This window comes from Stegostoma tigrinum, chromosome 9 (genome assembly GCF_030684315.1).
Source record: "Stegostoma tigrinum isolate sSteTig4 chromosome 9, sSteTig4.hap1, whole genome shotgun sequence".
NCBI classification, from domain to species: Eukaryota; Metazoa; Chordata; class Chondrichthyes; order Orectolobiformes; family Stegostomatidae; genus Stegostoma; species Stegostoma tigrinum.
The window spans coordinates 22,529,472-22,556,107 of NC_081362.1; the positions used below are offsets into that span (position 1 = coordinate 22,529,472).

The 26,636-nt window shown below is 41.4% G+C and overlaps 1 protein-coding gene across 2 annotated transcripts in view; it reads left to right on the forward strand.

Moving 5' to 3' along the window:
- LOC125454934 (protein PET117 homolog, mitochondrial) overlaps positions 1 to 26,636 on the forward strand; it is a 42,382-nt gene that overhangs the window by 2,818 nt on the left and 12,928 nt on the right. For both annotated transcript variants that reach the window (XM_048536285.2, XM_048536286.2), the window contains one exon: positions 26,089 to 26,307. In XM_048536285.2, coding sequence (XP_048392242.1) covers positions 26,131 to 26,307 — 177 coding nt within the window. In that variant the 5' untranslated portion in view covers positions 26,089 to 26,130. The remainder of the gene's footprint in view (positions 1 to 26,088; positions 26,308 to 26,636) is intronic.

Below are 26,636 nucleotides of genomic sequence, written 5' to 3' on the forward strand. Positions count from 1 at the left end.
CGTTCCAGTATTTTCTGTTTTTGCCTCACATTTAATAGATTTGTGCAGAAGGTGCACTTGCAGTGCTTTATACTGATTGGTATTAGAATAAAGGCATTCTTAAAACGTGCTAAACTTGTCACTACGTTAAGTGGGTCGCCTAATAAATGGGTTTACAGCCAACTGTTTTGAAACTGTATTGAGATTCTCGGAGAATTGATTAAATGAACTAATCATTAACAATTAAATAATCATTATTAAAGAGTGATAACATGCAATGGATAACAGAGAGAAAAAATGATCTATAGGAAATAACCTGCATGTGTAAACAGTCCCCAGAGAACTCAAAACACGAGGAAACTTCCAGAATGAATCTCCATTTGTTTGAAGTATATGGACCAGCGATGTGTTAGATTTGATATTTTTATACAATGCATGTGGATCAGAGTGGTAGAAAAGGAATGCCAATAAATTCAGTGGCAATGAGACCACGTGGCAGCATTGTCAGCGAAAGGTTTGGTAGCTCACAGTGAAAGGCCAAGGAGCAACAAAGTCTACATCTGAGTGACAATTTTGAAGGGACTATTCCTGTGGCACCATCATGGACAGTTAGGCTACAATTGCCTTTATCAGGGAGGATTAACAATGTTCATGTGTAAGCTTGCAGGGGGTCACTGTGTACAATTTTAAAGAAAGGGTCAGGATTTGCAATAGCATTCTATACCTTCCCACCTTGACCACCATGGAGGCTGAGGTCACCACAGAGTCTGCACTGTGATAGCATGCACAAGACCAACTCCTTTAGTGGACAAAAATCAAAAGAACTGTGGATGCTGTAAATCAGGAACAAAAACAAAGTTGCTGGAAAAGCTCAGCAGGACTGACAGCATCTGTGAAGGAAAAAACAGAGTTTAGACTGAGTTCTTAGGAAGCATCACCAGTCTTAAAATGTTAACTTTTTAAAAAATTGCATTTTTTATTTGCTTTCAAATAAATGAAGCAAGTGGAGATAGCAAAGAACTGCAGATGCTGGAAGTCAGAGTCAAAACAGTGTAGAGCTGGAGGAACATAGCAGTTCAGGCAGCATTAGAGGAGCACACAAGTTGAATGTTTCAGGTTTACACCCTTCATCTGGACAGCTCTGAGCTGGGGTAGAGCTGACTGTAGTGAGAGAAGATGCCGGCACATGACTGCGAGCGTGGAGCTGAGGACCTACAGAGAAAACCATTTCCAGAGGCTCTCGATGTGCTGTAGATAATGGTTGTTGTGGTTTGGTCTAAGTTGAGATGGTCTGAATGTTGTTTGGAATACATGGGAGATGGGCCAGCTGCAGGAGGAGATCTGGCTGTAGTAACGAGTTTATTTCAGTATGTGGTCAAAGAGCTTCAGGTCGGAGGAGGTCACCTGTGTGGGTTGCAATGGGAGAGAGATCCAATGAGATCTTTTCAGAGGGAGGACGACAACTTCTTCAAGGTGGACATCCTTGGAAGAGGCTTCACAGTGGGGTTTTCAGTCACTCAGAGATAGCAAGAACTGCAGGTGCTGCAGTCAGAGTCAATAAAATGTGGAGCTGGAGGAACACAGCAGGTCAGGCCACATCAGAGGAGCAGGAAAGTCAACATTTTGGGTTTACACCCAATATCAACTTTCCTGCTGCTGGACCTGCTGTATTCCTCCAGCCCCACACTCTACTAAATGAGGCAAGTGTTGACTTTTCATTTCTTGTGTGCTGCTGAGATGACACGTGTATCCTGACTGTCAAGTGTGTCATGTAATAGACCACACCATGTGAGATTGGTGCATTCTCAATACCACTCCCAATGTCTCAGTGAACACAGGAAAATGGTCAGATCAATTAAAGAAGTAGCACCAAGTTACCTCTTGTGGGGTGCAGTTTAAAAATAAGGACCTGCCCATTGTGACAGAGACTGTCTTTCTCAGAGAGCAAAAAAAAGGTCATTGGATGTGATAAGGCAATGATGGCCAGATTCCTAGCTAACAAGGGAGTCTAGTCTAAGATTATTGGGGGTATACAGGGATGTAAGCAGGAATTGAGGCCACAATCAGAACAGATACGATCTGTGGAATGACAGAACAAGATTGAGGTATCAGACAGCCTGTTCCTACTTCTAATATGTTTGTTTGTCAGTACAGGCTTCAAAATATGGACACTTTATTGCATTTAATGGATCTGTTAGTGAGTATCATGCAAATCATTCCTGTATAAGTGTGATCCCATTCTTCCAAGTGCATATCTCATGGACATTTGCATGTTGGGATGGCACAGTGGCTCAGTGGTTCGCACTGCTGCCTCACAGCTTCAGGCATCCAAGTTCGATTCCACCCTCAGATGAAGGTCCAACGAGTCCACATTCTCCCCTGGTCTGTGTGGGTTTCCTCCAGGTGCATTGGTTTCCACGCACTGTCTGAAGAGGTGCGGGTTAGGTGGACTGGCTATGGTAAATTGTCGGTAGTGTCTAGGTATGTGCAGGCTAGGTGAATTAGCCATGGGAAATGTAAGTATATAAGGATAGGGTGGATCCACTCTCTGAGTGTCAGTGTGGACTTAATGGGCTGAATGGCCTGCTTCCACACTGTATTTGATGTGGTCCCTAGGGTTTTGCAGCATCTGATGATTAGTTGTCATCTTCCCCATATCCTCATAATAAGAAGCATCGTGGTCCACAATATCTGCATTGGTCAAAGGCTATTTCCTCTATAGAGTCAGGTTGTGCAGAGCGCAGAAAGCCTCTATGATGCACCAGACCCTGGTTAAGATATGATGACGGGTACCAGTAGGTGTAACCAGGCTTCAGAACTGCACATTCAGAAGTATATGACTAGCTCAGTACTCACTTGAGTTGTCACCTGACAGCTGTTGTATCTCTCCTCTGCACCTGTGCTTTTGTACCCTCTTAGGTTTCAGTAATGTCTTCTGTACGTAGAACATAGAACATTACAGCACAGTACAGGCCCTTCGGCCCTCGATGTTGTGCCGACCTGTCATACCGATCTGAAGCCCATCTAACCTACACTATTCCATGTACGTCCATATGCTTATCCAATGAGCCAACGAATTAAACAAACCAAGCAATTGGTGGTGGTGATATAGGTGTGGGGGGAGATCCATTTCCTGTGGGATAGAATTGAAAAGTCGAGAAGCTACATTAAAACCTGTCCAGAATCTTGGTTAGATTATATTTGGACTACCATGAACAGATTATAAAAAGGAAATTGAAATCTTGGAGAAGGTGTAAAAAGATTCATTTGTTAGCGAGTTTTGAGTTTTTAGCGAGCCTTCGTCAGAGGCTCACTGATGATGTTACCTAGTATGGTGACGAAACGTCTAAAAACGAACCTTCCAGCTCAGCGAGCAAACTCACATCCAGATTCATTTGTAATTACTGAGTTATCAGGAAATAAACATTGGGCTTCAGTTCTTTCCTCTCATGCTGAGGGTTTAACTGCAATAGCAGGGTTTTTTTCTTGAGAAAATAGTGATGACGTACTTAGCATTAAGAGGGTTTGATAGGATAGATGTAGAGGTGATGTTTTCAATCATGGATCCACTTAGAACTGGAGCCGTAAACATAACAGTCAGTCAGTCATTAATAAATCCAGGAAGAATTCAGAAATCTTCACCCACTGAATGGTGAGAATAAGCAGTACCTTACCACAAGAGTCAGTGAGATGAAAAACAGAAAAACATTTAAAGGGGAAGTTGGAAAACCAAGATGACGAAATGAATAAAATGTTATGTATTTGAGTTTAGATGAAAGAGAAGGAGGCTTACATGGAATACTGGCATTGAATGGTCTGTTTTTGTGCTGTGGATAACTCATAAAACTCCATCATAGACTTAACAACCCATTCAAATCTGCGTTTACAGCCTCAATATAATCCACAGCATAAGACCAGATATATCCTACCCTATTTAATCTCCTCCTATTATCATTAGGCACCCCTATCCTGGATTCCATAATGGAGCTGTGCCAGAGGTTTAATCACAATGGGATCCAGCAATGTGTGATACAAAATTTACTTCTGATGGGCTGCTTACCTTGGTATGTAGCAGTTCAGGAAACATCATTCCCAAATAACTGCTAATGTCCATCTGTACTTACCCTTAATCTTGTGCATAACCAGATTTTCACCAGGTCCGGTTGTTAATAGACTGCTTTCCTGGGAGACTATTTCCCATGTCAAAGCTTCTGTGTTTAGTCATTTTCAGCCAGTATCCATTCTTGAAGGGGCATTGGGGAAAACTCTGGCACTTGGATCTCTTTTTGTATGGCTGCTTCCCAGGAATCTTGCACTCTCCTGAAGTGACCTCTTGTGATGTCACAGACGTGTTGTACATTTAGTGGAAGTCATTGATGAAGCCTGCTGCCTTATATGTGGGAGCCTTGATAGTCACATGCATGTTGGAAAATATACCTTATACTTGAATCCAGTGATGAGCAGGAGCCATACAGCATTTCTAACTTGTTTCCTACAGAGGCATATCTGTTGGCTGGCGTTCTTGAAGGTGACGTAGAAAATAGGAGCAGTAGGCCATTCAGCCCTTCAAGCCACTCTGTCATTCAATATGGGGTGGCACGGTGGGTCAGTAGGGACGGCATGGTGGCTCAGCAGGGGCGGCACAGTGGCTCAGCAGGGGCGGCACGGTGGCTCAGTGGTTAGCACTGCAGACTCACAGCGCCAGGGACCCGGGTTCGATTCCAGCCTCGGGTGACTGTCTGTGTGGAGTTTGCACATTCTCCCAGTGTCTGCGTGGGTTTACTCCGGGTGCTCCGGTTTCCTCCCACAGTCCAAAGATGTGCAGACTAAGTGGATCGGCCATGCTAAATTGCCCGTATGTTCAGGGGTGTGTGGGTTATAGGGGGACGGGTCTGGGTGGGATGCTTCAAGGGGCGGTATGGACTTGTTGGGCCGAAGGGCCTGTTTCCACACTGTAGGGAATCTAATCTAAAAAAATGATCATAGCTGATTGTCCAACACTGTACCTTGTTCCTGTTTTCTCCCCATACGCTTTGATCTCTTTAGCCCTAAGTACGAGATGTAACTCTCTCCTAAAAACAATCAATGTTTTGGCCTTGAGTGCTTTCTGTGGCAGAAAATTCCACAGTCTTATCACTCTCTAGGTTAAGTAATTTCTCCTCATCTCATCCTAAATGGTCTACCCTGTATCCTCAGACTGTGATCCCTGGTTCTGAATTTCCTGGTCATTAGAACATCCTTCCTGCATTTACCCTGTCTAGTCTTGTTAGAATTCTATAGGTTTCTACTAGATCCCTCCCTCATTCTTCTAAACAGCAGCGAATATAGTCCTAACTGATCCAGTCTGTTTTTACACATCAGTCCTGCTGCTCCAGGAATCAATCTGGTAAACCTTTGTTGTACTCCTTCCATAGCCAGAACATCTTTTGTTGGGTAAAAGGCCAAAATTGCCCATAATGCTCCATGTGTGGTCTCACCAAGGCCCCGTACAATTGCAGCAAGATATCCGCCCTCCTGTACTCAAATCCTGTCACTGTAGCGGCCAGCATACTGTTTGCTTTCTTCACCTGCAACAGCTACACCTGCATGTTGATATTAAGCAACTGGTGTACAAGGACAACCAGGTCTTATTGCCCCACCCCATTTCCCACTCTATCACCATTCACACAATAGTATGCTAGCCTCACAATTATCTACATTATACTTCATCTGCCATGCATTTGCCAACTCACTTGTCCAAATCACACTGAAGCATCTCTACATCTTCCTTATGGTTTATATATAGTTCCCTCATTTAATTCATTAATATTCATTGTGAGTAGCAGCACTCATCCCTACTTCGGCTCACTTATTGGATATAGTTTACTTAGACTTTCATGGGGTTTAAAACATATGGGACTGGGGATAATGTACTGACATGGATAGACAACTAGTTGGCAGACAGGAAACAAAAATTAGGAATAAATGGAACATTTCCCAAGTGCTGCCACTTTTAATGACAGGGTTATGTTAGCTACCCTCCAATGCACAAGAACTGTTCCAGATCTGTAGAATCTTGAAAGATAACCAACCAATTCATGCATTTATTTCTAGGGCCATTTTCTTAAATATGCTGGAATGTGGATTATTTGGTCCTGGGGATTTATCAACCAACAACCCCATAATTTTTCCCAACACCATTTCCCTATTAATACGATTCCTCCTTCTCACTACACCCTGTGTTCCCCAACATTTTTGTTATGTTATTTGTGGAGACTGAACCAAAATACGTATTTAATAGTTTGGCCATCTCTTTGTTCTCCATTACGACTTCCCTGTTTCTGACTGTAAGGGACCTACATTTGTTGTCACTGATCGTTTCCTCTTCACATACCTATAGAAGCTTTTACAAACAATTAGTATGTTCTTTCAAGCTTGCACTTGTGTGTTCTACTTTCACCCTCTTAATCAATCCTGCTACTCTGCCATCTGAATATAAATGAACTATGGCTGTTTGGAGGCTAGCAATTTCTGCATTGACACACCTGTTTGCATGCTCTTCTATGCTGTCTTCCTGTAAACCCTATCTCATTCCAAGATGGGTGCTTGAGGTTGGCTCTCAGAGTTCTGTTGTCCCTTGCCCATGGATGGAACTTTCTCCTTTTCTGAGGACACCCCCTGCCATGCACCTGCGCACACATACACACACGTATACTCAAAGTCCTACATCATAAGTGGATGAGGCTCATGGCAGATAATTGCACATTGTTTCCAGGGCATCTTACCTCTCCTGCCAGCTGTGAGATGGAATTCTGGTAGCTGGCCCTTGTAACATTGGCAACTATGTCACTGCTCCATCTATAGTTAGGAGATCCACAAAAAATGTGGTACAATATAGCTGCTTGCTGTGAGTCCACATGATAAATGTGTAATTCCTGCAAATTTATATAAGGGACAATCGTGCACTATCATATCTGTAAGTTGGTCATGAGTGCGAGTTAGGTAGACTAGATCATACAATCTTTAGAAAGATAGACCTGAAGTGGAGAAATAGTAGCCTTACTGACTAAACATACATATGTAACAAAGAATTAAAGGTAAGGTACACCAGTCAGTGGAGACTCAATGTAGTTAGAATTCAGAAAATAGGAGACGTAAAACTGTAAAGCGAGTGGTGTATGTATCTCCTAATAGCAGCAATGAAGTGGCAGTAAGTATTCATTAAGAGATTACAACTGTGTGTACTAAAAGCAAAAATTTTTAAGAGATTTGGAGGGTTTCCTAACGCAGTACGTTGACAGGCCGACGAGGGGAGAGGCCATTCTAGACTTGGTGCTCGGAAACGAGCCGGGGCAGGTATCAGATCTTGTGGTGGGAGAGCATTTTGGTGATAGTGACCATAACTGCTTCACATTCTACATAGCTATGGAGAAGGAGAGGATTAGGCAAAATGGGAGGATATTTAATTGGGGAAGAGGAAACTATGACGCGATTAGACATGAGTTAGGAAGCATGGACTGGGAGCAATTGTTCCATGGTAAGGGAACTATAGACATGTGGAGACTGTTTAAGGAACAGTTGTTGCGAGTGATGAGTAAATATGTCCCTCTGAGACAGGCAAGAAGGGGTAAGATAAAGGAACCTTGGATGACGAGAGCGGTGGAGCTTCTTGTGAAAAGGAAGACGGTAGCTTACATAAGGTGGAGGAAGCTAGGGTCAAGTTCAGCTAGAGAGGATTACATGCAGGCAAGGAAGGAGCTCAAAAATGGTCTGAGGAGAGCCAGGAGGGGGCACGAGAAAGGTTTGGCAGAACGGATTAGGGAGAACACAAAGGCATTTTACACTTATGTGAGGAATAAGAGAATGGTCAAAGAAAGAGTAGGGCCGATCAGGGATAGCATAGGGAACTTGTGTGTGGAGTCTGAGGAGGTAGGGGAAGCCCTTAATGAGTTTTTTGCTTCTGTCTTTACGAAAGAAACGAACTTTGTAGTGAATGAAACCTTTGAAGAGCAGGTGTGCATGCTGGAATGGATAGAGATAGAGGAAGCTGATGTGCTGAAAATTTTGTCAAACATGAAGATTGACAAGTCGCCAGGCCCGGACCAGATTTGTGCTCAGCTGCTTTGGGAAACGAGAAATGCAATTGCTTCGGCACTTGCGAAGATCTTTGCATCCTCGCTCTCCACTGGAGTCGTACCTGAGGACTGGAGAGACGCAAATGTAATTCCTCTCTTCAAGAAAGAAAATAGGGAAATCCCCGGCAATTACAGACCAGTAAGTCTCACGTCTGTCGTCTGCAAGGTGTTAGAAAGGATTCTGAGGGATAGGATTTATGACCATCTGGAAGAGCATGGCTTGATCAAATACAGTCAACACGGCTTTGTGAGGGGTAGGTCATGCCTCACAAACCTTATCGAGTTTTTTGAGGATGTGACTAGAAAAGTTGATGAGGGTCGAGCTGTGGATGTGGTGTATATGGACTTCAGTAAGGCATTTGATAAGGTTCCCCATGGTAGGCTCATTCAGAAGGTCACGAGGAATGGGATACAGGGGAACTTAGCTGCTTGGATACAGAATTGGCTGGCCAACAGAAGACAGTGAGTGGTAGTAGAAGGAAAATATTCTGCCTGGAAGTCAGTGGTGAGTGGGGTTCCACAGGGCTCTGTCCTTGGGCCTCTACTGTTTGTAATTTTTATTAATGACTTGGATGAGGGGATTGAAGGATGGGTCAGCAAGTTTGCAGACAACACAAGGAGGTGTCGTTGACAGTATAGAGGGCTGTTGTAGGCTGCAGCGGGACATTGACAGGATGCAGAGATGGGCTGAAAGGTGGCAGATGGAGTTCAACCTGGATAAATGCGAGGTGATGCATTTTGGAAGGTCGAATTTGAAAGCTGAGTACAGGATTAAGGATAGGATTCTTGGCAGTGTGGAGGAACAGAGGGATCTTGGTGTGCAGATACATAGATCCCTTAAAATGGCCACCCAAGTGGACAGGGTTGTTAAGAAAGCATATGGTGTTTTGGCTTTCATAAACAGGGGGATTGAGTTTAAGGGTCGTGAGATCTTGTTGCAGCTCTATAAAACTTTGGTTAGACCGTACTTGGAATACTGTGTCCAGTTCTGGTCGCCGTATTATAGGAAAGATGTGGATGCTTTGGAGAGGGTTCAGAGGAGGTTTACCAGGATGCTGCCTGGACTGGAGGGCTTATCTTTTGAAGAGAGGTTGACTGAGCTCGGTCTCTTTTCATTGGAGAAAAGGAGGAGGAGAGGGGACCTAATTGAGGTATACAAGATAATGAGAGGCATAGATAGAGTTGATAGCCAGAGACTATTTCCCAGGGCAGAAATGGCTAGGACGAGGGGTCATAGTTTTAAGCTGGTTGGTGGAAAGTATAGAGGGGATGCCAGAGGCGGGTTCTTTACACAGAGAATTGTGAGAGCATGGAATGCGTTGCCAGCAGCAGTTGTGGAAGCAAGGTCATTGGGGTCATTTAAGAGACTGCTGGACATGCATATGGTCACAGAAATTTGAGGGTGCATACATGAGGATCAATGGTCGGCACAACATTGTGGGCTGAAGGGCCTGTTCTGTGCTGTACTGTTCTATGTTCTATGTTCCATACCAACTTTAACGTTGACTGGGAAAAGTAGGTTATCTCATTATTAGGTGATTTTTTTTATGTCCTTTCAAGATAATTGTTAGGAGAATGTCTTTGCAAATCAAGGACAATTATGTAGCTAGTAATGGCCATATTAGGTAATAATCTAATAGTATGGAAACATTTATCTAACAGTGATCTTAATATGATTTAATTAAATGTTAAGTTTGAAAGTGTGAAATGTAACACATTACAAACTCTACAGACTTTGATAAAGCTATCTTTATAAGGATAACTTTAGTAGGATAAGAAAATCAATGGCAGCAAACTGACTAAAACTGCTATCAGGTGGAGGAGGTGATGGCCTGGTGCTATTATTGCTGGACTATTAATTCAGAGACCCAGATAGTGTTTTGGGGATTTGGGTTCGAATCCTGCCATGGCAGATGGTTGAATTTGAATTCAATAAAAATATCTGGAATTAAGAATCTAGTGATGACGATGAATCCATTGCTGATTGTCAGGAAAAAAACCCACCAGGTTCACTCATGTCCTTTAGGGAAGGAAACTGCCATCCTTACCTAGTCTGGCCTACATGTGACTCCAGGCCCACAGTAATGTGGTTGACTCTCAACTACACTCTGGGCAATTAGAGATGGGCAAGAAATGCTGCCTGGGCTAGTGACGCCCTCATCCCATGAATTAATAAAGGATCAAATGAAACTTTATATGAATTACAGTGGTGATTAAAAAAGTACTGTACTTAAAACAGGACCTGTATATAACACAAGGGATAAGAACTCTGCTTACCACAAAAAAACCTAGCCAGAATTAAATGGAGATGAGAGACAACAGAAAACTGAAGAAAATAGCACATAAAATTACAAACAAATTGTAAATCTAAGGAACCTGGAAATATATAAAGAATAGCAAAGGAAAAAAATTAAAATATGCAAAGAAATATGTGAGAAATATCATGATTTTCACAAAACATTTAAACACAAAATTTTGCAAAGGTTATGAGTCACTTTAGAAATACATGAGAGTGATATTGTAAAAAAAAATTGATTTGGCAGACATGCTGAATAATCCTCCTCATAGTGGAGGAAGAAGATAATACACCTGACATTCCAGTGAAATAAATGACAAACTCAAAGCACTGGGAGACACTAAAGTTAACATAAGCAAGGAAATAGTTTTATAGAGAAATAATGGCATTAAAGATTGAAATTCTCCAAGACTGGGTGGTTTCTAATTAGGGTTTTAGAGATTTAGAGAATTACAGACGTTTCAGCCACACTCATCAAAAGTTCTTGCAATTCAGATGCTATTTGCTGTTTGGAAAATTGCAAATGTAACTCCATTACTTAAGAACGGTGAGAGAAATTGAGAAATTGTAGACCTAGTAATCTAGCATCTTTCATGGAAAGCTATTGGAGCCTATAACCAGGGACAAAATGGCTGAACATTCAGAAAAAATTGAGTGATCAGAGGGATGGGGAACAATATGAATTTCCAAGTATTTGGTCATGTACAAAAACCTCAAAGAAGGCTAAAACAGTACATAGGGGAATGCTTATGGATGAAACTTATATGAACTTCCAGAAAACAGAGATGTCACTAGAAACTAGAGACTATAGGCTAAAATAACATCATGCAGGAAGTTAACAACCTCATTAAGAGATGATTAAGAAATAGAAGGTAGAGAATAGAAAATAATAGATATGTATATTCAAACTGGCAGCAATGATCCTACAAAATATGTGCTTGGACTGGACAACTCATTATATTTATTAATACCAATATATTTAGTATTATCATAATACAGAACCATATATCCAAATATACTGATGTATAAAGACACACAGCATAGACTGGAGTATACGGTTACAGAGATAAACAATAGATTAAGTAAGTGGGTAAAATTGTAGCAGATGTATTTTATCACAGGCAAGAGTGAGGTCATCTATTTTAGGTTAAAATAAATAGGTCCAAGTTTTTTTTTAAGGATACATAAAACAGTAAAATAAAGCAGTTAGCTACGAAGGCTACTGGAATGGTGTTGGTGACTGGCTCACTAATAGTCAGACATCCTTTATATTTCCAGTGGCAGGTACCAACGTACATAATTCACATGAAATTTGGCAAAGGGAAGTAATTATCATTTTTACCATTTAAACTGTATTTGCCATTCTTCCCTCCTGCTCTCCTTCTGCGAACTCACTCTCACTAATTCCTACTACATTTATTTCACTGGGTCTCAGCGTTTATATCTGCCAACGGGAAGTTTTGATAGCCTTAAACAAAGTCTTAACGTACTTTGGAATGTAGTTCCAATCGTGATCCACATGACACACCACTAAACGTTGTCCACGCACAGAGATAGTAGGAACCACAGATGCTGGAGAATCTGAGATAACAAGGTGCAGAACTGAATGAACAGAGGAGGCCAAGCAGCATCAGAGGAGCAAGAAGGAAGAAGGGTCTAGGCCCGAAACGTCAGCCTTCCTCCTCCTCTGATGCTGCTTGGCCTGCTGTGTTCATCCAGCTCTACAGCTCGTTATCCACGGACATGCGACTTTTTGCTATGACTCATTTATTTCCTTCAATTATTCATTTATATATTCACTTTTAGGCATCTAGTAATTCCAATTGCATTTCCATTTCCTTGCCTTTATACACAGATGTAGTCACTTAGTGTCAGCTTTGCCTCAGCAAGTTTTTCTCTAAATCAGAAAGCTGAGGTTTCAACTTACACTTTCAGAAGTTCAAGGCATAATCTACAGACACACTGAAGGAGTGCTGTGCATCAGTGCTGCCAATGAGATTTTAAATTGAGGCCACATCTGCCCTTGTAGATGTATGTAAAAGATGACACTATTTCAAAGAATGGCAAAGGGACTGGTATCCTTGTCAACATTTGTCCCTTGGCTGACAACAAGAGGGATTACCTAATTGCTATCATGGTACTGTTTATGTAAACGTACTATGCACAAAGTCTCATTGCCTGCACTGTGCTTTGAGCTATCTTATAATTGTAAAAGATACCACGTAAAAGTAAGGTCTATTTAATTAAAAACTAAAATATTTGAACTTCACCCATAAAGTCATATTGTCTAGCTATCACTTATGCCCCACACAAGTTGTGCCTCACTTTGTTCCAAGCATTTTCTTTCTCAGACGTGATGGGCCAAATGGCTGTCTTCTGTGCTGTAACAATTCTGTGAAATTTTGAAGTTCATCCAAATGCTGAAGTGCATTCAAGGGCTGCTTATGAGATTTCTTGAGGAGTACATTGTGGGGCTATTCTTAGATTTTTAGGGGTGATATTGCCATTCTCACAAACTCATTAATCAAATGACATAGTTATGTAGTAACAATCCCTTTGTGCTTGTGTTTACATTATGAAGTTTTTGAATTCACAAAGAAGCGGAATTAGAAAAAGTCCTCAAAAATTATCAATTATTATAAATTAAGTTGTGACACATAAGAAAAATATGAGTATTTAAAGTGGCACAAGACAACAGGCTCAAGATTTTTCAAAATAACTGACACACACGTTTCTACACAAAATGCTTTTCAGTTATTGCACTTCCTACAGCATCGCAGATATCAAGTTTAAATTCCCACATATTTTGACTGTTGCACGAGTGAAAACAATCAGGCAAATTTTATCTTCATTGCTTCACAGGAAGTGGGTGTCACTGACTAGGCCAGCATTTATTCTCCACCCCTAATTGTCTTTGAAAAGGTGGTGGTGAGCTGCATTCTTGAATCTCTGCAGTCCATGCTGCATAGATACCTACACTGCTGTTGGGAAAGAATTCTAGGAATTTGACCCAGTGACAGTGAAGAAATGGCAATTTTGAGTCATGTGTGGCTAGCAGAACTTGCAGGTGGGATTGTTCTCACGTACCTGCTGCCCTATCACTTTGAGGCATTGGAGACCACAGGTTTAGAAGGTGCTTTCTAAGGAACTTTGAAAACCCCCATGGCCTTATGAACATTTAACAAAACTAACATAGGACAATGAGTGCCATTTGCCATGTGTAGAACTTGTCAAATCTAGTTAGATTTTGATTTGAAGTTCAGAATCTAATGATATGTAGACCAATTGGGACCTTACGTCTGTGCAGTGAAGTGCTTAGTTTACTTATTATCTTTCAAAATTTACATTTATTGCTGCAAAATAAAATAAAATTTGCAGGCACCAACCTACAACATCTACATTGTGGTGAAAAATATTGGAGAGTTACACATACAAACATATTTCTTACAGTGAACAAAGGGTCTGATACAGAGCTTGACAGAAGAAAATTCCCAATTTTAAGTGCAGGTCTGTACAGAAGAATCAGAAATAATAAAAGTTGGAATTTAAAGGAAATAGAACTAAGCTCTTTAAGTATGGAAAGATAAGAGAAGAAAGTTTACAAAGTACATCAAGAGTGGAAAGGGATAAGGAAAAGATACTTGTAGAAGCACTAAAAGTAGGAGGCAGAACAGCAATAGATCCATCATAAGAGATATAGTCAAAGGCAACTGGGACTGCAAGTGGATTATATTCCTTATAGTCACAATGTCCAAAATAGCAGGCATACAGGATTGGTTGAGACATTGTATGCTAATCTCATCAGTCATGTATTCAAAATATTACTTGATGTTATCAGAAAGCCCGCTCTTAGATGAGTAGTTTGGCTTAATTCCTGGAAAAGCTTAAATTGAAACTATGCTTATGCTCAGAAATCTGAGAAATGTGAAAATAAGCAGGAGACCTAGCTTTGGTTTGTGTTTATAAATTATACCAAAGCTTTTAACTTATCCAGCATGGCGTTCATATGAGAGACACTTCGAATTTGGTGGATCCAATACTTTGTATATAAAATTTACAAAGGAATGCTCAGAAATCATCAGGGTTGACGATGTGTATACAAACCAATTCCAGTTTCAGAATGGGCTCAGGTAGGGGTATCTTCTGTTACTGTGGGAAATGAGATAATGAGGATTGAGCAGGAAGAGATACCAGAGAGTTGTAGCTGTGTAATAGCATATGGATCTCAGGTATACTGAAAAGTTCACAATCACAGCCAGAACAAATAATGAGCTAGGAACTATGGCAGACTGATCAAAAGATATTGAGAGTCTTTTAGAATGAAGATAAATGAAGCAAATAGCAACATTATGATTAAAGGGCAAGACAAATGTCAAAATTGCAAGCATCAGATTAATGACAGTAGAGAATTTAAATAGCATGGCTCAATGATAACCACCAAAGTTTCATGCATGAGTGGAATCCAGCTTTAATTAGCTTGACCTAAGTAGTGTCTGAAAAAGTCTCAGAGTGATGTGGAAAAAACATCCAGTACAATATCTAGCATGAAGTGCTGCATTCAATGGATGCAACAATTGAACACTGAAGAAAGTCAGGGATGAGAATAACCAAGGACAAAACAAGTCTAAAATTCAGTAACTGAAGCCAAAACAGGTTTAAAGATATTCTTGACAAGGAATCATATATTTATTGTCTGATGATCTGTAGTGAATGAAAATGCTTTTGACCATTTCATTCATTTTCCCATTGCTTACCTTCTGTTTTAATCATCAAGGATGTGAATGCTGTAAATGTCACCTCCAGGTATAAAGAGGCTCTCTAAATAATTATGAAGCAATGGAAAGCAGCAGAGCCAGACTCCAAGATGGTGCTGCAGAAGTATCAGTAGAAGTGTGATGCACGACTCAGAAAAGTGGAAGTGGAGGCTGATGAAGAGGAACTTGACCTCCCTGGCAGAGTTCTCTCAGCTGTTGCCCCTCGGCTTTCCTTGATCCCACTGCTTCACCATCTGGCCCTCTCTAACAGCCATGCTGCCTGGGCAGGGCTGAGAGGTATGCATGGGGGCTAGGAATGCCACTGTGCTGTTTCCTCCCATCCGTTGCTCACTGTCACCACTTCCTTACTCTCTTCCTGACACACAGCAGCAGCTGGGCATGGCCTCCTAGCTCGTGAGAAGGGCCTTCCCTTGACCAGTGCAATCAATGGAGAAAACGGGGTAGTGGCAGTGGAGAAAGTGCAGCAGCCAAGGAAACACCACCGGGCACAGGAAGCTGAACCTCATCAGACTCAGTCTCCCAGCTTCCTTCACCAGCAGCTTCTGTCACTCCTCTGTCCATGCCTTCTCCTCAAATCACCAGCCAGCTTGTAAAAAGTACAACTTCCCAGGGAAGCCCTACTAAAAAAAAATTGTCTGCAGACATTCCCAAAAGAATGGAGGTGAAAGCTGTTGTAAAAGTCTCAGGTTGCATTGTGGCATGTGCGCTGGTGTTGTCGCTATGTACGGAACACAGTGATATCAGCAATGCACGTACTGATGCATCTAGGCATGATGACATCAGCTGTGAATATGCAGATGTTTTTGTAGCCTGTTGTGCCCAGCTAATATCATGGTCCCATCTATTCATGTAGGGGATTCATTTTGCCTTATAGATTATCACTCTATACCACCAACACTGTGGGCCTATGCTTTTGAATCAAATCACCATACTGACTTCAGCATTTCAACATGTGTACACATTACTACACTTAGGACAAAATATTTTAAGAATAATGTCAGGTCAAAAGAGAAATCAGTAAGGTCATGGGAAACATTTGTATCTTACCATGGTCTATGCAAGGGTGATTGGATAGTCTATTTTAAATACTGGTAGCAACCATTTAATGACTACTGTAGTTGCTAGTGATTAATTACTGCACTTGTTCACCTATTAACTAATGCAAAATGAAATCTTTGGACTAACAAACCTTTGAACATCATCTGACACACAATTGCAAAAGTTCCTGAAGATGAATGCATTTAACTGTGGATTCTAAATCCTACAGTCACCTAGTGGAGCTGGGATGCCGTCTTTCCAGGTAACTCATTGTAGAGCAACAGAACATGAACCTGAACAAAATATTGACGATGTTTCAAAACATTGCGACTATAGCTCAGCACTCAACCTACCCTGATGCCTTAGCTCATAAAGGCATTGCATAACTTGACCATTTACTAAAAGAACTCTAAATTTTAATTGCCCATTTGATCAGAGGCTGATCCCACAGGTTGCCATGCTAAGGCTGATATGTTTGCTCTTTGAGCTTAGTATCAGAAAGGTGGGCAGAATCAGCTAATCATGCTTACCCACTGCTGTGAAATTAAGATCATGTGGATTTTGACAGCTCCCCCAGCCTAACCTCCACTGGTTTGATGGTTCCCCCAGCCTAACTTCCACTGGTTTGTTTTCATGTGATGAAAACTTCATGCTCAGCAGCACAACCTGCAGATTTTTAAAAGCTATCTTTGCAATTTTCTAAATATTATTTAAATGTGGCATTTTTTCTGGCCATAACCTCATACATGAGTAGGCATTTAATCTTATTTACCTTGCAGTTCAGCTCTGAAGCATGTGTCCAGTGTCCTCCACCACAAATGCCCAAACAAATGCTAAACAAACAGAATTCTCACACAAGGCAAAAGAGAGATAGAAAGTCAGGTAGAACATAGGAAACAGAGAACTGACAGACTCATCCTGAAATTAAGGGCAAAACAGGGGTAGAAGTAAAACAGCTGGATAGGTGGATCATATGGTGACATTGGTCAAAGAAGGCTTTAAGTAGGACAGAGAAGAAGCAAAATGATGCCTAAGCTGTGGTGAAAATGAATGAACAAATTGTACTCAATTAGCTGGTCAACAATTGGAAGTGGTTTGGTGTTTCAGTTTGGAGAAAAATCAGCAGCTATGTTTCTGTGTAGTCACGATACAATGCCCTGCCACCTCCATACTTGTTGAAAAGTGCTCAATGTCAACATTGTATGAAGATAGGATCAGGCATACTCGAAATGTTTTATTGCTGAATAACCTGATAAACTGCACCATTTTGGCTCAGACATGATCAAGGTACCAGAGTGATGCCAAATATATTTCTCTGCATGAAACTCAAAATACCTTTTTTGTGAACAATCATAGGTGTAGTTCAAGTATCTCCTTGTTTGATGGCAACATTGATTTACTTCAGATATCAGCACTTCTGATTGGCTGGTACAACTCAACAATGTATAATATGGATTCCTGAGTAAATGAGTCATCTAGCCATCACCATTCGACGACCTAAAGCAATCAATCGTTCAGTTTGAGTCTCATTAATGGTACAGTCATTGGGTAAAGACAATTAGCTGGAAACTGCTCAGTTGTGATGAAATACTGTATATCCACTTTGTGGGTGAACATCCACTGAAGCTAATTGAGTAGTAGAAAATGTGATTATAAAAATATGTCAACCATGCTGTTAATTTCCATTTCTGAAGATAATTACAGCTTCTCAAATCTCACTTCAGGCAAAGCTAGTGGGTGGTCCCATTCCTATTTATTTTCTAGGGAGTGTCTGGGTAATATTCCCGTTTATTAAGTAATTGCCTAGTTTCATATTTGGAGTTCAAAGCTTCCAGGCACACATCAGCACTCCAAATTCTATGAATAGACAAACTTGACAGAGAGGAAGGACGAGCAGGCAGATAAAGACTGCCTCTCATTCATGATGAGGTGGGAGTGGCAAATATCCAAAGAAAAATTCTGGGCTAACCAAAGTAAAAACTCACTAGGAGCCAAAGGCTTACTGATTTGCTTTTCACCATTTGGCAGGCTGTCAATGACCCATTCTCCCCCAACAGTATTGTCCATTCTTATAACATGGTAATCTACTCATGACTGTCCAAGTTGGTACTCAGTCCCTATTACCAGTTTAACTGTTGGTCTTTACCTGCTTAGTGTGTCAATATGCCAGATCAATATTTAGTCCTCATTTGCTCACAACGGTAGATCCATCTGCCTATTTACTTTAATTTTGAAGCAGAAGATCATGGATTTAGATATCATTCCAGAGACTTGTGTCTATTTCAAGTTGAAATTGCAATGTAGTACTAACAGAGCACTGTAATATGCTGTGTTTCAGTTGGACCGTTAAACTATAACTTTATGACTATGACTTATAACGTTGAAGTCCCAGTTGCCCTTAAAAAGGTTGACAGAGAAGATCTCATGTCATTATTGCAAAGGACGAAAGGGAGTTCTGTAGGTACACAGACAATAATTATCCTTTATCAAAAGCCCACAGCTTTGGAACAGTTAAATTTGGAGGTGATTGAACTGCATAAGACAATTTCAGTGTTATAAATAATCTATGCAGAATAATTAATGATGAGCAAATCCTCTCGATACCGGGCTAATCCAGCAGCTAATTATAAGCCCCATCTTAAACTGGCAAACTTTAGCAAAGAAGCTAAAATCCATTGCAAAAGTGAATATAGTTTGGAGCCGTCCGTCCCACTTTGTGGCTACTCGTTCCTTTTGCCAAATATCCACCTAATATTTTGGACTTGGATCTTCAAAACAGACTAATGGACATCTAATCAAATCCATCTGGGAGCTCCTTGCATAAGAAGAACTATTTAAACATCCAACGTGCACTCAAACCTAACCTTCATTTGGGTTTGCGGTCATTAAGGGAGGGGAGGAATACCAGGTAGACCTCCATTCATCTCAGTGTGGCGCCAAATAATTGTGCTCAAAACCTCGGCATCAATCAGCACCCTCACATAATGCTACTACAAAATATGGGGCAGGTGCTGCTTGAATATTCCAGCCAATATCTGCAACATCCCTCTTTGAGCTATGTTAAGTGATAATGCCACCTTTTAGACACATAACACATCCTATTGATTAAAGTATTGCTTAACACGATAAGTAGAGTGCACAAAGTCCATGATAATTTTACTAAGAGGCATTGCTGGAATAACACAGGCTACAGAATAACTTTATTCTCATATGACAAGAATAACAAATATCAAGTTTGGCTGTTCATCTAATTACCTCCTATGATACTGATTAGGGAAATGAAGTGCTCCCTATAATAGAATTCATTGGACAGGTTGAAATATGTTCCAATATCAGGAACTTATAGCTGCACTTGTACTTCAGGTCTTGCCTTTTCTTTCATGTATTGAGCAGGTGGCATCATCATTCATGCTTTTTGTGAATTTGGTTGGACACCATCCACTATCTTCAAAGGAGTTTGAAACCTTAGCACTTCTGATTGGCTGGTACAACTCAACAATGAATAATATGGATTCCTGAGTTAATGAGTCATCTAGCCATCACCATTCAACGACCTAAAGCAACCAATCCTTCAGTTTGAGTCTCATCAATAGGGGGTCAAGGTGGATGGTCAGTACGAGGAATTGAATATTTATGGTGCATCAACCCAATGGTTGATTCACCCAGGTAATGGGCAACGGTACAGCAACTGCTTTATCCTTTAAATAATGTTAAATGCTTTTGTAGTGGATTTTTCAATTATTTGCGAGTGGGAACAGTGGCATTGCTCATGTTCTTTATCATGTTCACAGAGCACGTTGGCATTGCAGTAGATAACCGAGAAATATTGGACCTAGGCATTACTCATTTGGCATGGATTTGAGTGTCCCTCATATTGTCTTCAGTGTGTTCTCATTCAACACTCTAACAATGAAGATATTGAACAAAATGTTGTCAGTGACAACTTTGCTCTACATTCTTTTCAAGAGAGATTCATTTATCGAGTCTGTCATTCATCCTTACATGGAGTACATATCTGATTAAAACTTAAAATTCAGCCCTTTTTCCCTCTACTGTTACCAAGATTTTTCTGAGGTCTGCACAAAATCAAAGCTTTTTATTTAAGAATGTATAAGATGTAAAATGTGCTACTGAAAGGAAAGGAGGTAAATTGTCTTGATGCTTTAAGGGGAAGTCAGACAAGCATAAGGCAGAAAAGAATTAAAGTAATATGTTCAGATAAAAATAAAGCACTGCAGCTGCTGGAGATTGGAAATAAAACCATAAAATATTGGAGAAGCCAGAAACTGGAGTCACTCAGCAGGTCTGGTCGCATATATAGAGACAAAAATAAAGTTAAGATTTTGAATCTGTTATGACTTCTTTGGAATCGCTCTGACAATTCAACTAGATGTGGTGTTTCTCCAACATCGTTTGCTTTTACAAAAGGATTATGTTGCTGAGATAAAATGTGGAGGGATAGAAGGAAGTTTGTACGGAGCATGAATGTCAGTACAGATCTGTTGGGCTGAACAGCCTGTTTGTATTGTAAACACCTTGTAAAAAACATGTTGAAAAGTCAAAAAAAAAGGTTATTAGATTTCCTTTGAACCATACATGATTCTGTCACCTCATTTAAAACTAAATCATTGAATCACCTTGGTTATCCTTAGAGGTAAAGCTAACCACGTTCAACATCAGAGATGTTTGATAGTGTTCTAGTGACAATGTAGGTGACTGCTGAGGCCAATCAGAAATGCTCATACAGAAAGTGACAATCTAGATAGTTGAGTTTCGGACAAATTGCTCGAACAGGATTTCCTCTTACTGCATTTCTCTATGCCTTTCAAAAGTGCTTGATTTGAAAGAAGGCCTACTTTTTATTTGATAAAAACCAAGAGAACTGCAGATGCTGTAAATCAGGAACAAAAACAAAGTTGCTGGAAAAGCTCAGCAGGTCTGGCAGCATCTGTGGAGGAGAAAACAGAGATGAGTCTCAGGAAGGGTCACCAGACCTGAAATGTTAACTCTGTTTTTTCCTTCACAGATGCTGCCAGACCTGCTGAGTTTTTCCAGCAACTTTGTTTTTGTTCCTACTTTTTATTTGCTTATGCTAATACAGTGATCCTGTGTGAGCTACTTCCAGGACTCTAGGTCAACCACAAAACTCCTGACTGAGACCAGAGTGTCTTTGTGGTTTTTGTTTGACCATGAATATGCATAAGTCTTAACAAACAATATGCTTTGGTAAACAAGTGTCAGGCAGTCTGGCTACATGACCAGCTCAACGCAGTTGCAACCATTTCAACATAACTTGAATACTTAGTGTGCCAGTTTGGGTGAATACTTCAGTGTCTGGTGTTTTGTCCCACCATCTGATCGTCAGAAGCTTCTGAAAGAAAAAAAGTGACCATTATGTTACAATTGCGAACCGTGTTTTTTGCTGATGAGTCCTTTCCACATCTGATGATCAGCGTCAACTTTTGTGCTGAAGTCACCAAGAATAATTAACTTGACACAGACGCAATCAAGGATTGGAAGTCAGCATAGAATTTAATCCTTGACTAGGTAGATCATGGAAAGGATCATACACACTGACAAGAGTTGCTTTTTGCCATGGAGCGGAAGTTTAAATACCATCAGATGATATTTAACACCCTTGAGAAGGCACGTCAACTATGTGGCGAAATGGTTCATGACACAACACCTTTGCACTGTTCTTTTTTTCCCATGCCACTCAAAACGAAAATATAACATGCCCCGACTTCCTTGAGCTAACCCTACTCCTGATATGAGAAGGATAGTGATCTGGATAATTTTCCTTGCCAGCACTCTACCAACGAGAAGTACCTCTCTCAGGTCCGGTAACATTTACCATGAAATGTTCTATGCACTAATGGTAATTAGTGTTATCCTCATTTTTTTGAGATTTATTTACAATTGCATTTTTGGGACCTTTGATAGCCACGGCCCACTGGCTGGGGAAATGAAGCAGATAATATTTAGGGTGGTTTCAGCTACTTCCTCATACTAGGGATCTGGGCAGTATGGTCCTGAGAGGGATGCACACATACTCAAAGCACTAACAAGTTCCACTTCTGCTTCGTTCTGGTAAAAAGATCTTAAGGCCTTAAAGCCGCTTGAACGCAGGTTCACGATTATAACTCGCACTAAGTACATTTCTTATCAATCATTATCAGACTTGAGACAAACAGATGATGGATGACAGATGGTAGATAGAAAATTTATCACGACTTGTGTATGAAATGGATTAGATTGGAGGAGAATCGGATAACATCAGCCTCACACTCACATCCTCATTTACCTTGATTCAGTGGCAAAGTAAGTCTGGACAGCTGGAGACTGATCTGGGTTCATTGATCAAGATGTTGTCTCGCCTTTTAAACAGTTAGAACTTAGATTAGTCTAATTTAAGTAGCCTGACAGAATTAATGACAGGGTCACAAATAATGCGGTCATTAAGGGTAGGAAGCTCAATGACTGCCATCAACCAATTTAGCTCGCACATTGAAGTGATTTGCTGGGGTATGGCCACTATTGCATGCTAACAAATACTTGCAACATACATTCAGGCAGTGTATTTGAGATCACAATAGCATAACAATATAAGAAATAAGAGGTGCAAGAAATAGGAGACAAGTAGCACTTCAAGCCTGACCATCATTCAATAAGATCATGGCAAACTTCTACTTTCCCACCCTATTTTTGTAGCCGTTCATTAATCACAGTCCTTAACTCACAACATTTCAGCATTCATAAGCCTCAGATTCACAATCATCTGATTGGAGAAATTTTTCCTTATCTCAGTCCAAAGTCGCCAACTCCTTGAGACTATGACTTCCAGTTCAATATTCTCCAACAAGGGGATGCAGCTCCTCAGTACCAATGAGAAATGCAAATATTTCAATGCAATCATCTCTCATTTGACTATACTTCAGAGAAATTAGGACCAATCTAATCAATCTTTCCTCACAGGAGTGCGATTCCACCTCAGGAATCAATTTGGCAAACAATCATACACTTGTTTAAGCTTAGTACAGGTCTGAGAAAGGATATCAGACAGATTCTCACCAAAGCCTGGCATAACTCGGCCATTACCATCAAGCTAAGGGATCAACCCTAGTTCAAAGGACAGTGCGGGAAGAAATGCCAAGAGCAGCACAAAGACCTAAAAAATGAAATGTCAACTTGGTGAAGCTACAACACGCCAAGCAGCATAAGCAACAAGTGAAAGACAGAGTTAAGTGACCCCATAGCCAACAGATTAGATCTAAGCTGCACAGTCCTTCCACATCCAGTTTTGAATGGTGAACAATTGAACAACTCACTGGAGGAGAAGGCTCTGCAAATATCCCCACCCTCAATGATGGAGAAGCCCGACGCATCAGAGCAAAAGGTATGGTTGATGCATTCGCAGCAATTGTCAGCCCGTAGATGATCCATCTTGGCCTCCTCCTATGCTCCCATTTGCAGAGACTAGTCTTGAGCCAAATTTGATTCATTTCTCATGATAAAGAAATGGCTGAATGCACAGGACACTGCAAAGGTTATGGCCTATTGGACATAGGAGCAGAATTAGGCCATTCGGCCCATCAAGACTGCTCCATTCAACCATAGCTGATCTGTTCCACAACCCCATTTTCCTGCCTTCTCCTCAAAACTCTTGATCCCTTTACCTTAAGAGCCTATCAACTTCTGTCTTAAATACAATAAATGACTTGGCCTCCACAGCCCTCTGCAATTCCAGATTAACCACCCTCTGGCTGAAGATTGCTCCTCATCTCAGTTCTAAAGGGTCATTCCTTCACTCTGAGGCTGTTTCCTTGAGTCCTACTCTCCTGCTAGTGGAAACATTATCTCTATGTCTACTCCATCCAGGCCTCTCAACAGTCTGTAAGTTTCAATCTTCCTTCCAAACTCCATCAAGTACAGACCCGGAGTCCTTAATCACTCCTCATATGACAAGCCCTTCACCCCTGGGATGATTCTGGAAAACCTCCCCTGGACCTCCTTTAACATCAGCACATCCTTCGATATGGGGCCCGCAATATCCCAAATGTGGTCTGACCAGAGCCATATACAGTCCCAGCAATGCATTTCCGCACTTATGTACTAGCCCTCTTGAAATGAATACTACGTCGATTTGTCTTCCTAATTGCCAACTGAACCTGCATGTTAACCTTAAAAGAGTCCTGAGCTAGGACTCCCAAGTCCCTTTTGCTTCAGATCACCGAAGCCTTTTTGCAATTTAAAAAAAGTCTACAACTCACACTTTTCCTGCCAAAATGCATAACCTCTCACTTTCCCATAATGTATTCCATCTGCCACTTCTTTGCCCAGTCTCCTAGACTGTCCATGTCCTTCTGCAGTCCCCCTGTTTCCTCAACACTACCTGCTCCTCCATCTATCTTTGTGTCATCTGCAAACTTAAGCTACAATGCTCCCAGTTTCTTTGACCAGATCCTTAATGCATAGCATGAATAGTTGTGGTTCCAACATGGGCCTCTGCACAGCTCCACTGGTCACTGGCTGCTGTCAAAAATAGACCCCCTTTGTCCTCAATTTCTGCTTTCTGCCAGTCAGCCAATGCATGTCAATTGCTACCTATAACACCACGGGCTTTTAAAAAGCGAAAGAACCACAGATGCTGTAAGTCAGATGCAAAACAAAAACAGAAATTGCCGGCAAAGCTCAGCAGGTCTGGCAGCATCTGTGGATAGAAATCAGAGTTAACGTTTTGGCTTAAGTAACTCTTCCTTAGAGCTGATGGTGGCTAGGAAAATGCCAGTTTATATGCGGAATATAGGGTGGGGCAGGGGGTAGGGAGTAAATGATAGGAGGGGGACAGAACACAAAGAGAGAGAACAGTTCACTTTAATTTCTCTCCGCAAATGCTGGCAGACCAGCTGAGCTTTTGCAGCAATTTGTTTTTGTTCATTACCAAGGGCTCTTATTTTATTTAGTAGCTTCCTCTTCAGCATCTTATCAAAAGGCGTTCTGGAAATCCAAATTGATTACAACTATTGGCTCTCCAGTCAGCTCATTACCTCAAAGAACAGATTTGTCAGGCAGTGCTGACTCAGCCCTATTTTACCATACACTTCCGCGTACTTCCAAGGTCAGCACAACATCATGGGCTGAAGGCCTGTACTGTTCTATGTTCTAGTCTGCAATTTCAGATAATGAACTTGAAAATCTTACCAATGACTGAGATAAGGCTAACTGGCCTAGAGTTTTTTGCTTTGGTTTGTGTGTCTTTGGAGCCTTTAAAGTTCTTATTTTGTAACCTGGTATCCCCTTCCCTGTATACTGTCTCTGAACGAACCCTCAATTTCATGATGCTATCTTGTGTAACTATTTTCTGCGATATCAATGTTTTTTGAATACCTTCTGAAGATGCAAATATTCCGTAATTTATTTAAAAACCTGCAGAACCAGTTACACCTTCAAAAATGTTTTAAATTTGTCAAATATATTTTCCCTTTCATAAAGCCTTGATGAGTTTGTCGAATAAAGTGGTAATTTTCCAAGCTCCTTGTCACTAAATCTGTATAGAGACCAAAAAAAACCCGCAGATACTGGAATCCATGGTAGACGAACAAAAGGCTGGAAAAATACAGCAAGCCACGCAGCATCTGGAAGAGAGGTCGTCATTTCGAGTATTACCCATCTTCAGGACAATGGACATCTGTATAACCTGAGTTTCGAAAAAATAGCATCGGCCTCTCGTCCGAATATTATGTCAAATGACATAACACTAGACTTTTCCCTCAGGATTACAACAGCAGAATCAAAGGAAGTTTCAGCCGTGGTTGATCTCATTTAAGATCTAAATCTTGGCGCGCAACAGGCTGTCTAGAGTGATGATGTTTCCTTTCGGTTTCAGACTTCCCCTCTGCCCCATCACTCTTTCTTCGCTCGGTCGTTCATGCCTAGAATCTTGTCCTCGGCATTCGGCTGGTGGGGGCTCGGTCTCTATGGTGACGGGCCGGGATTTCCAGGCCGCAGGATGTCGACAGCGTCTAAGGTGGTTTTCGGTGCTTCCGTGGTATTGACAGTGGGTACGGTGGCCGGGGTCCATCTTAAGCAGCATCAGGACAGGGAGGTGGGTATTTCAATTTGCGTTCGAGCCGCTAACATTACCCGAGAAGTTCGAGGCCAGGTGCAGCCTCGGACTGGCGTTTGAAACTTGAACCCAGCCATGTATATCGCTACCCACTTCAGGATGCGGGCCTTGTGTGGGTAGGGCGCTTCTTTTCCAGCGGCGTTTCGAGCCGAACCCCCCCCACCGGCTCCTGAGGCGACCGTTGGAGCACGTGACGGCGTGGTTGGGGTGGTCTGTGGGGGTGGGGGTGACTGGCACGTGCGGCCTTGCGTTCTCTCGGCGGTCTCCGGCCGCCATCGGGCCTGGACTGCGGCAACTGCCAGCACCGC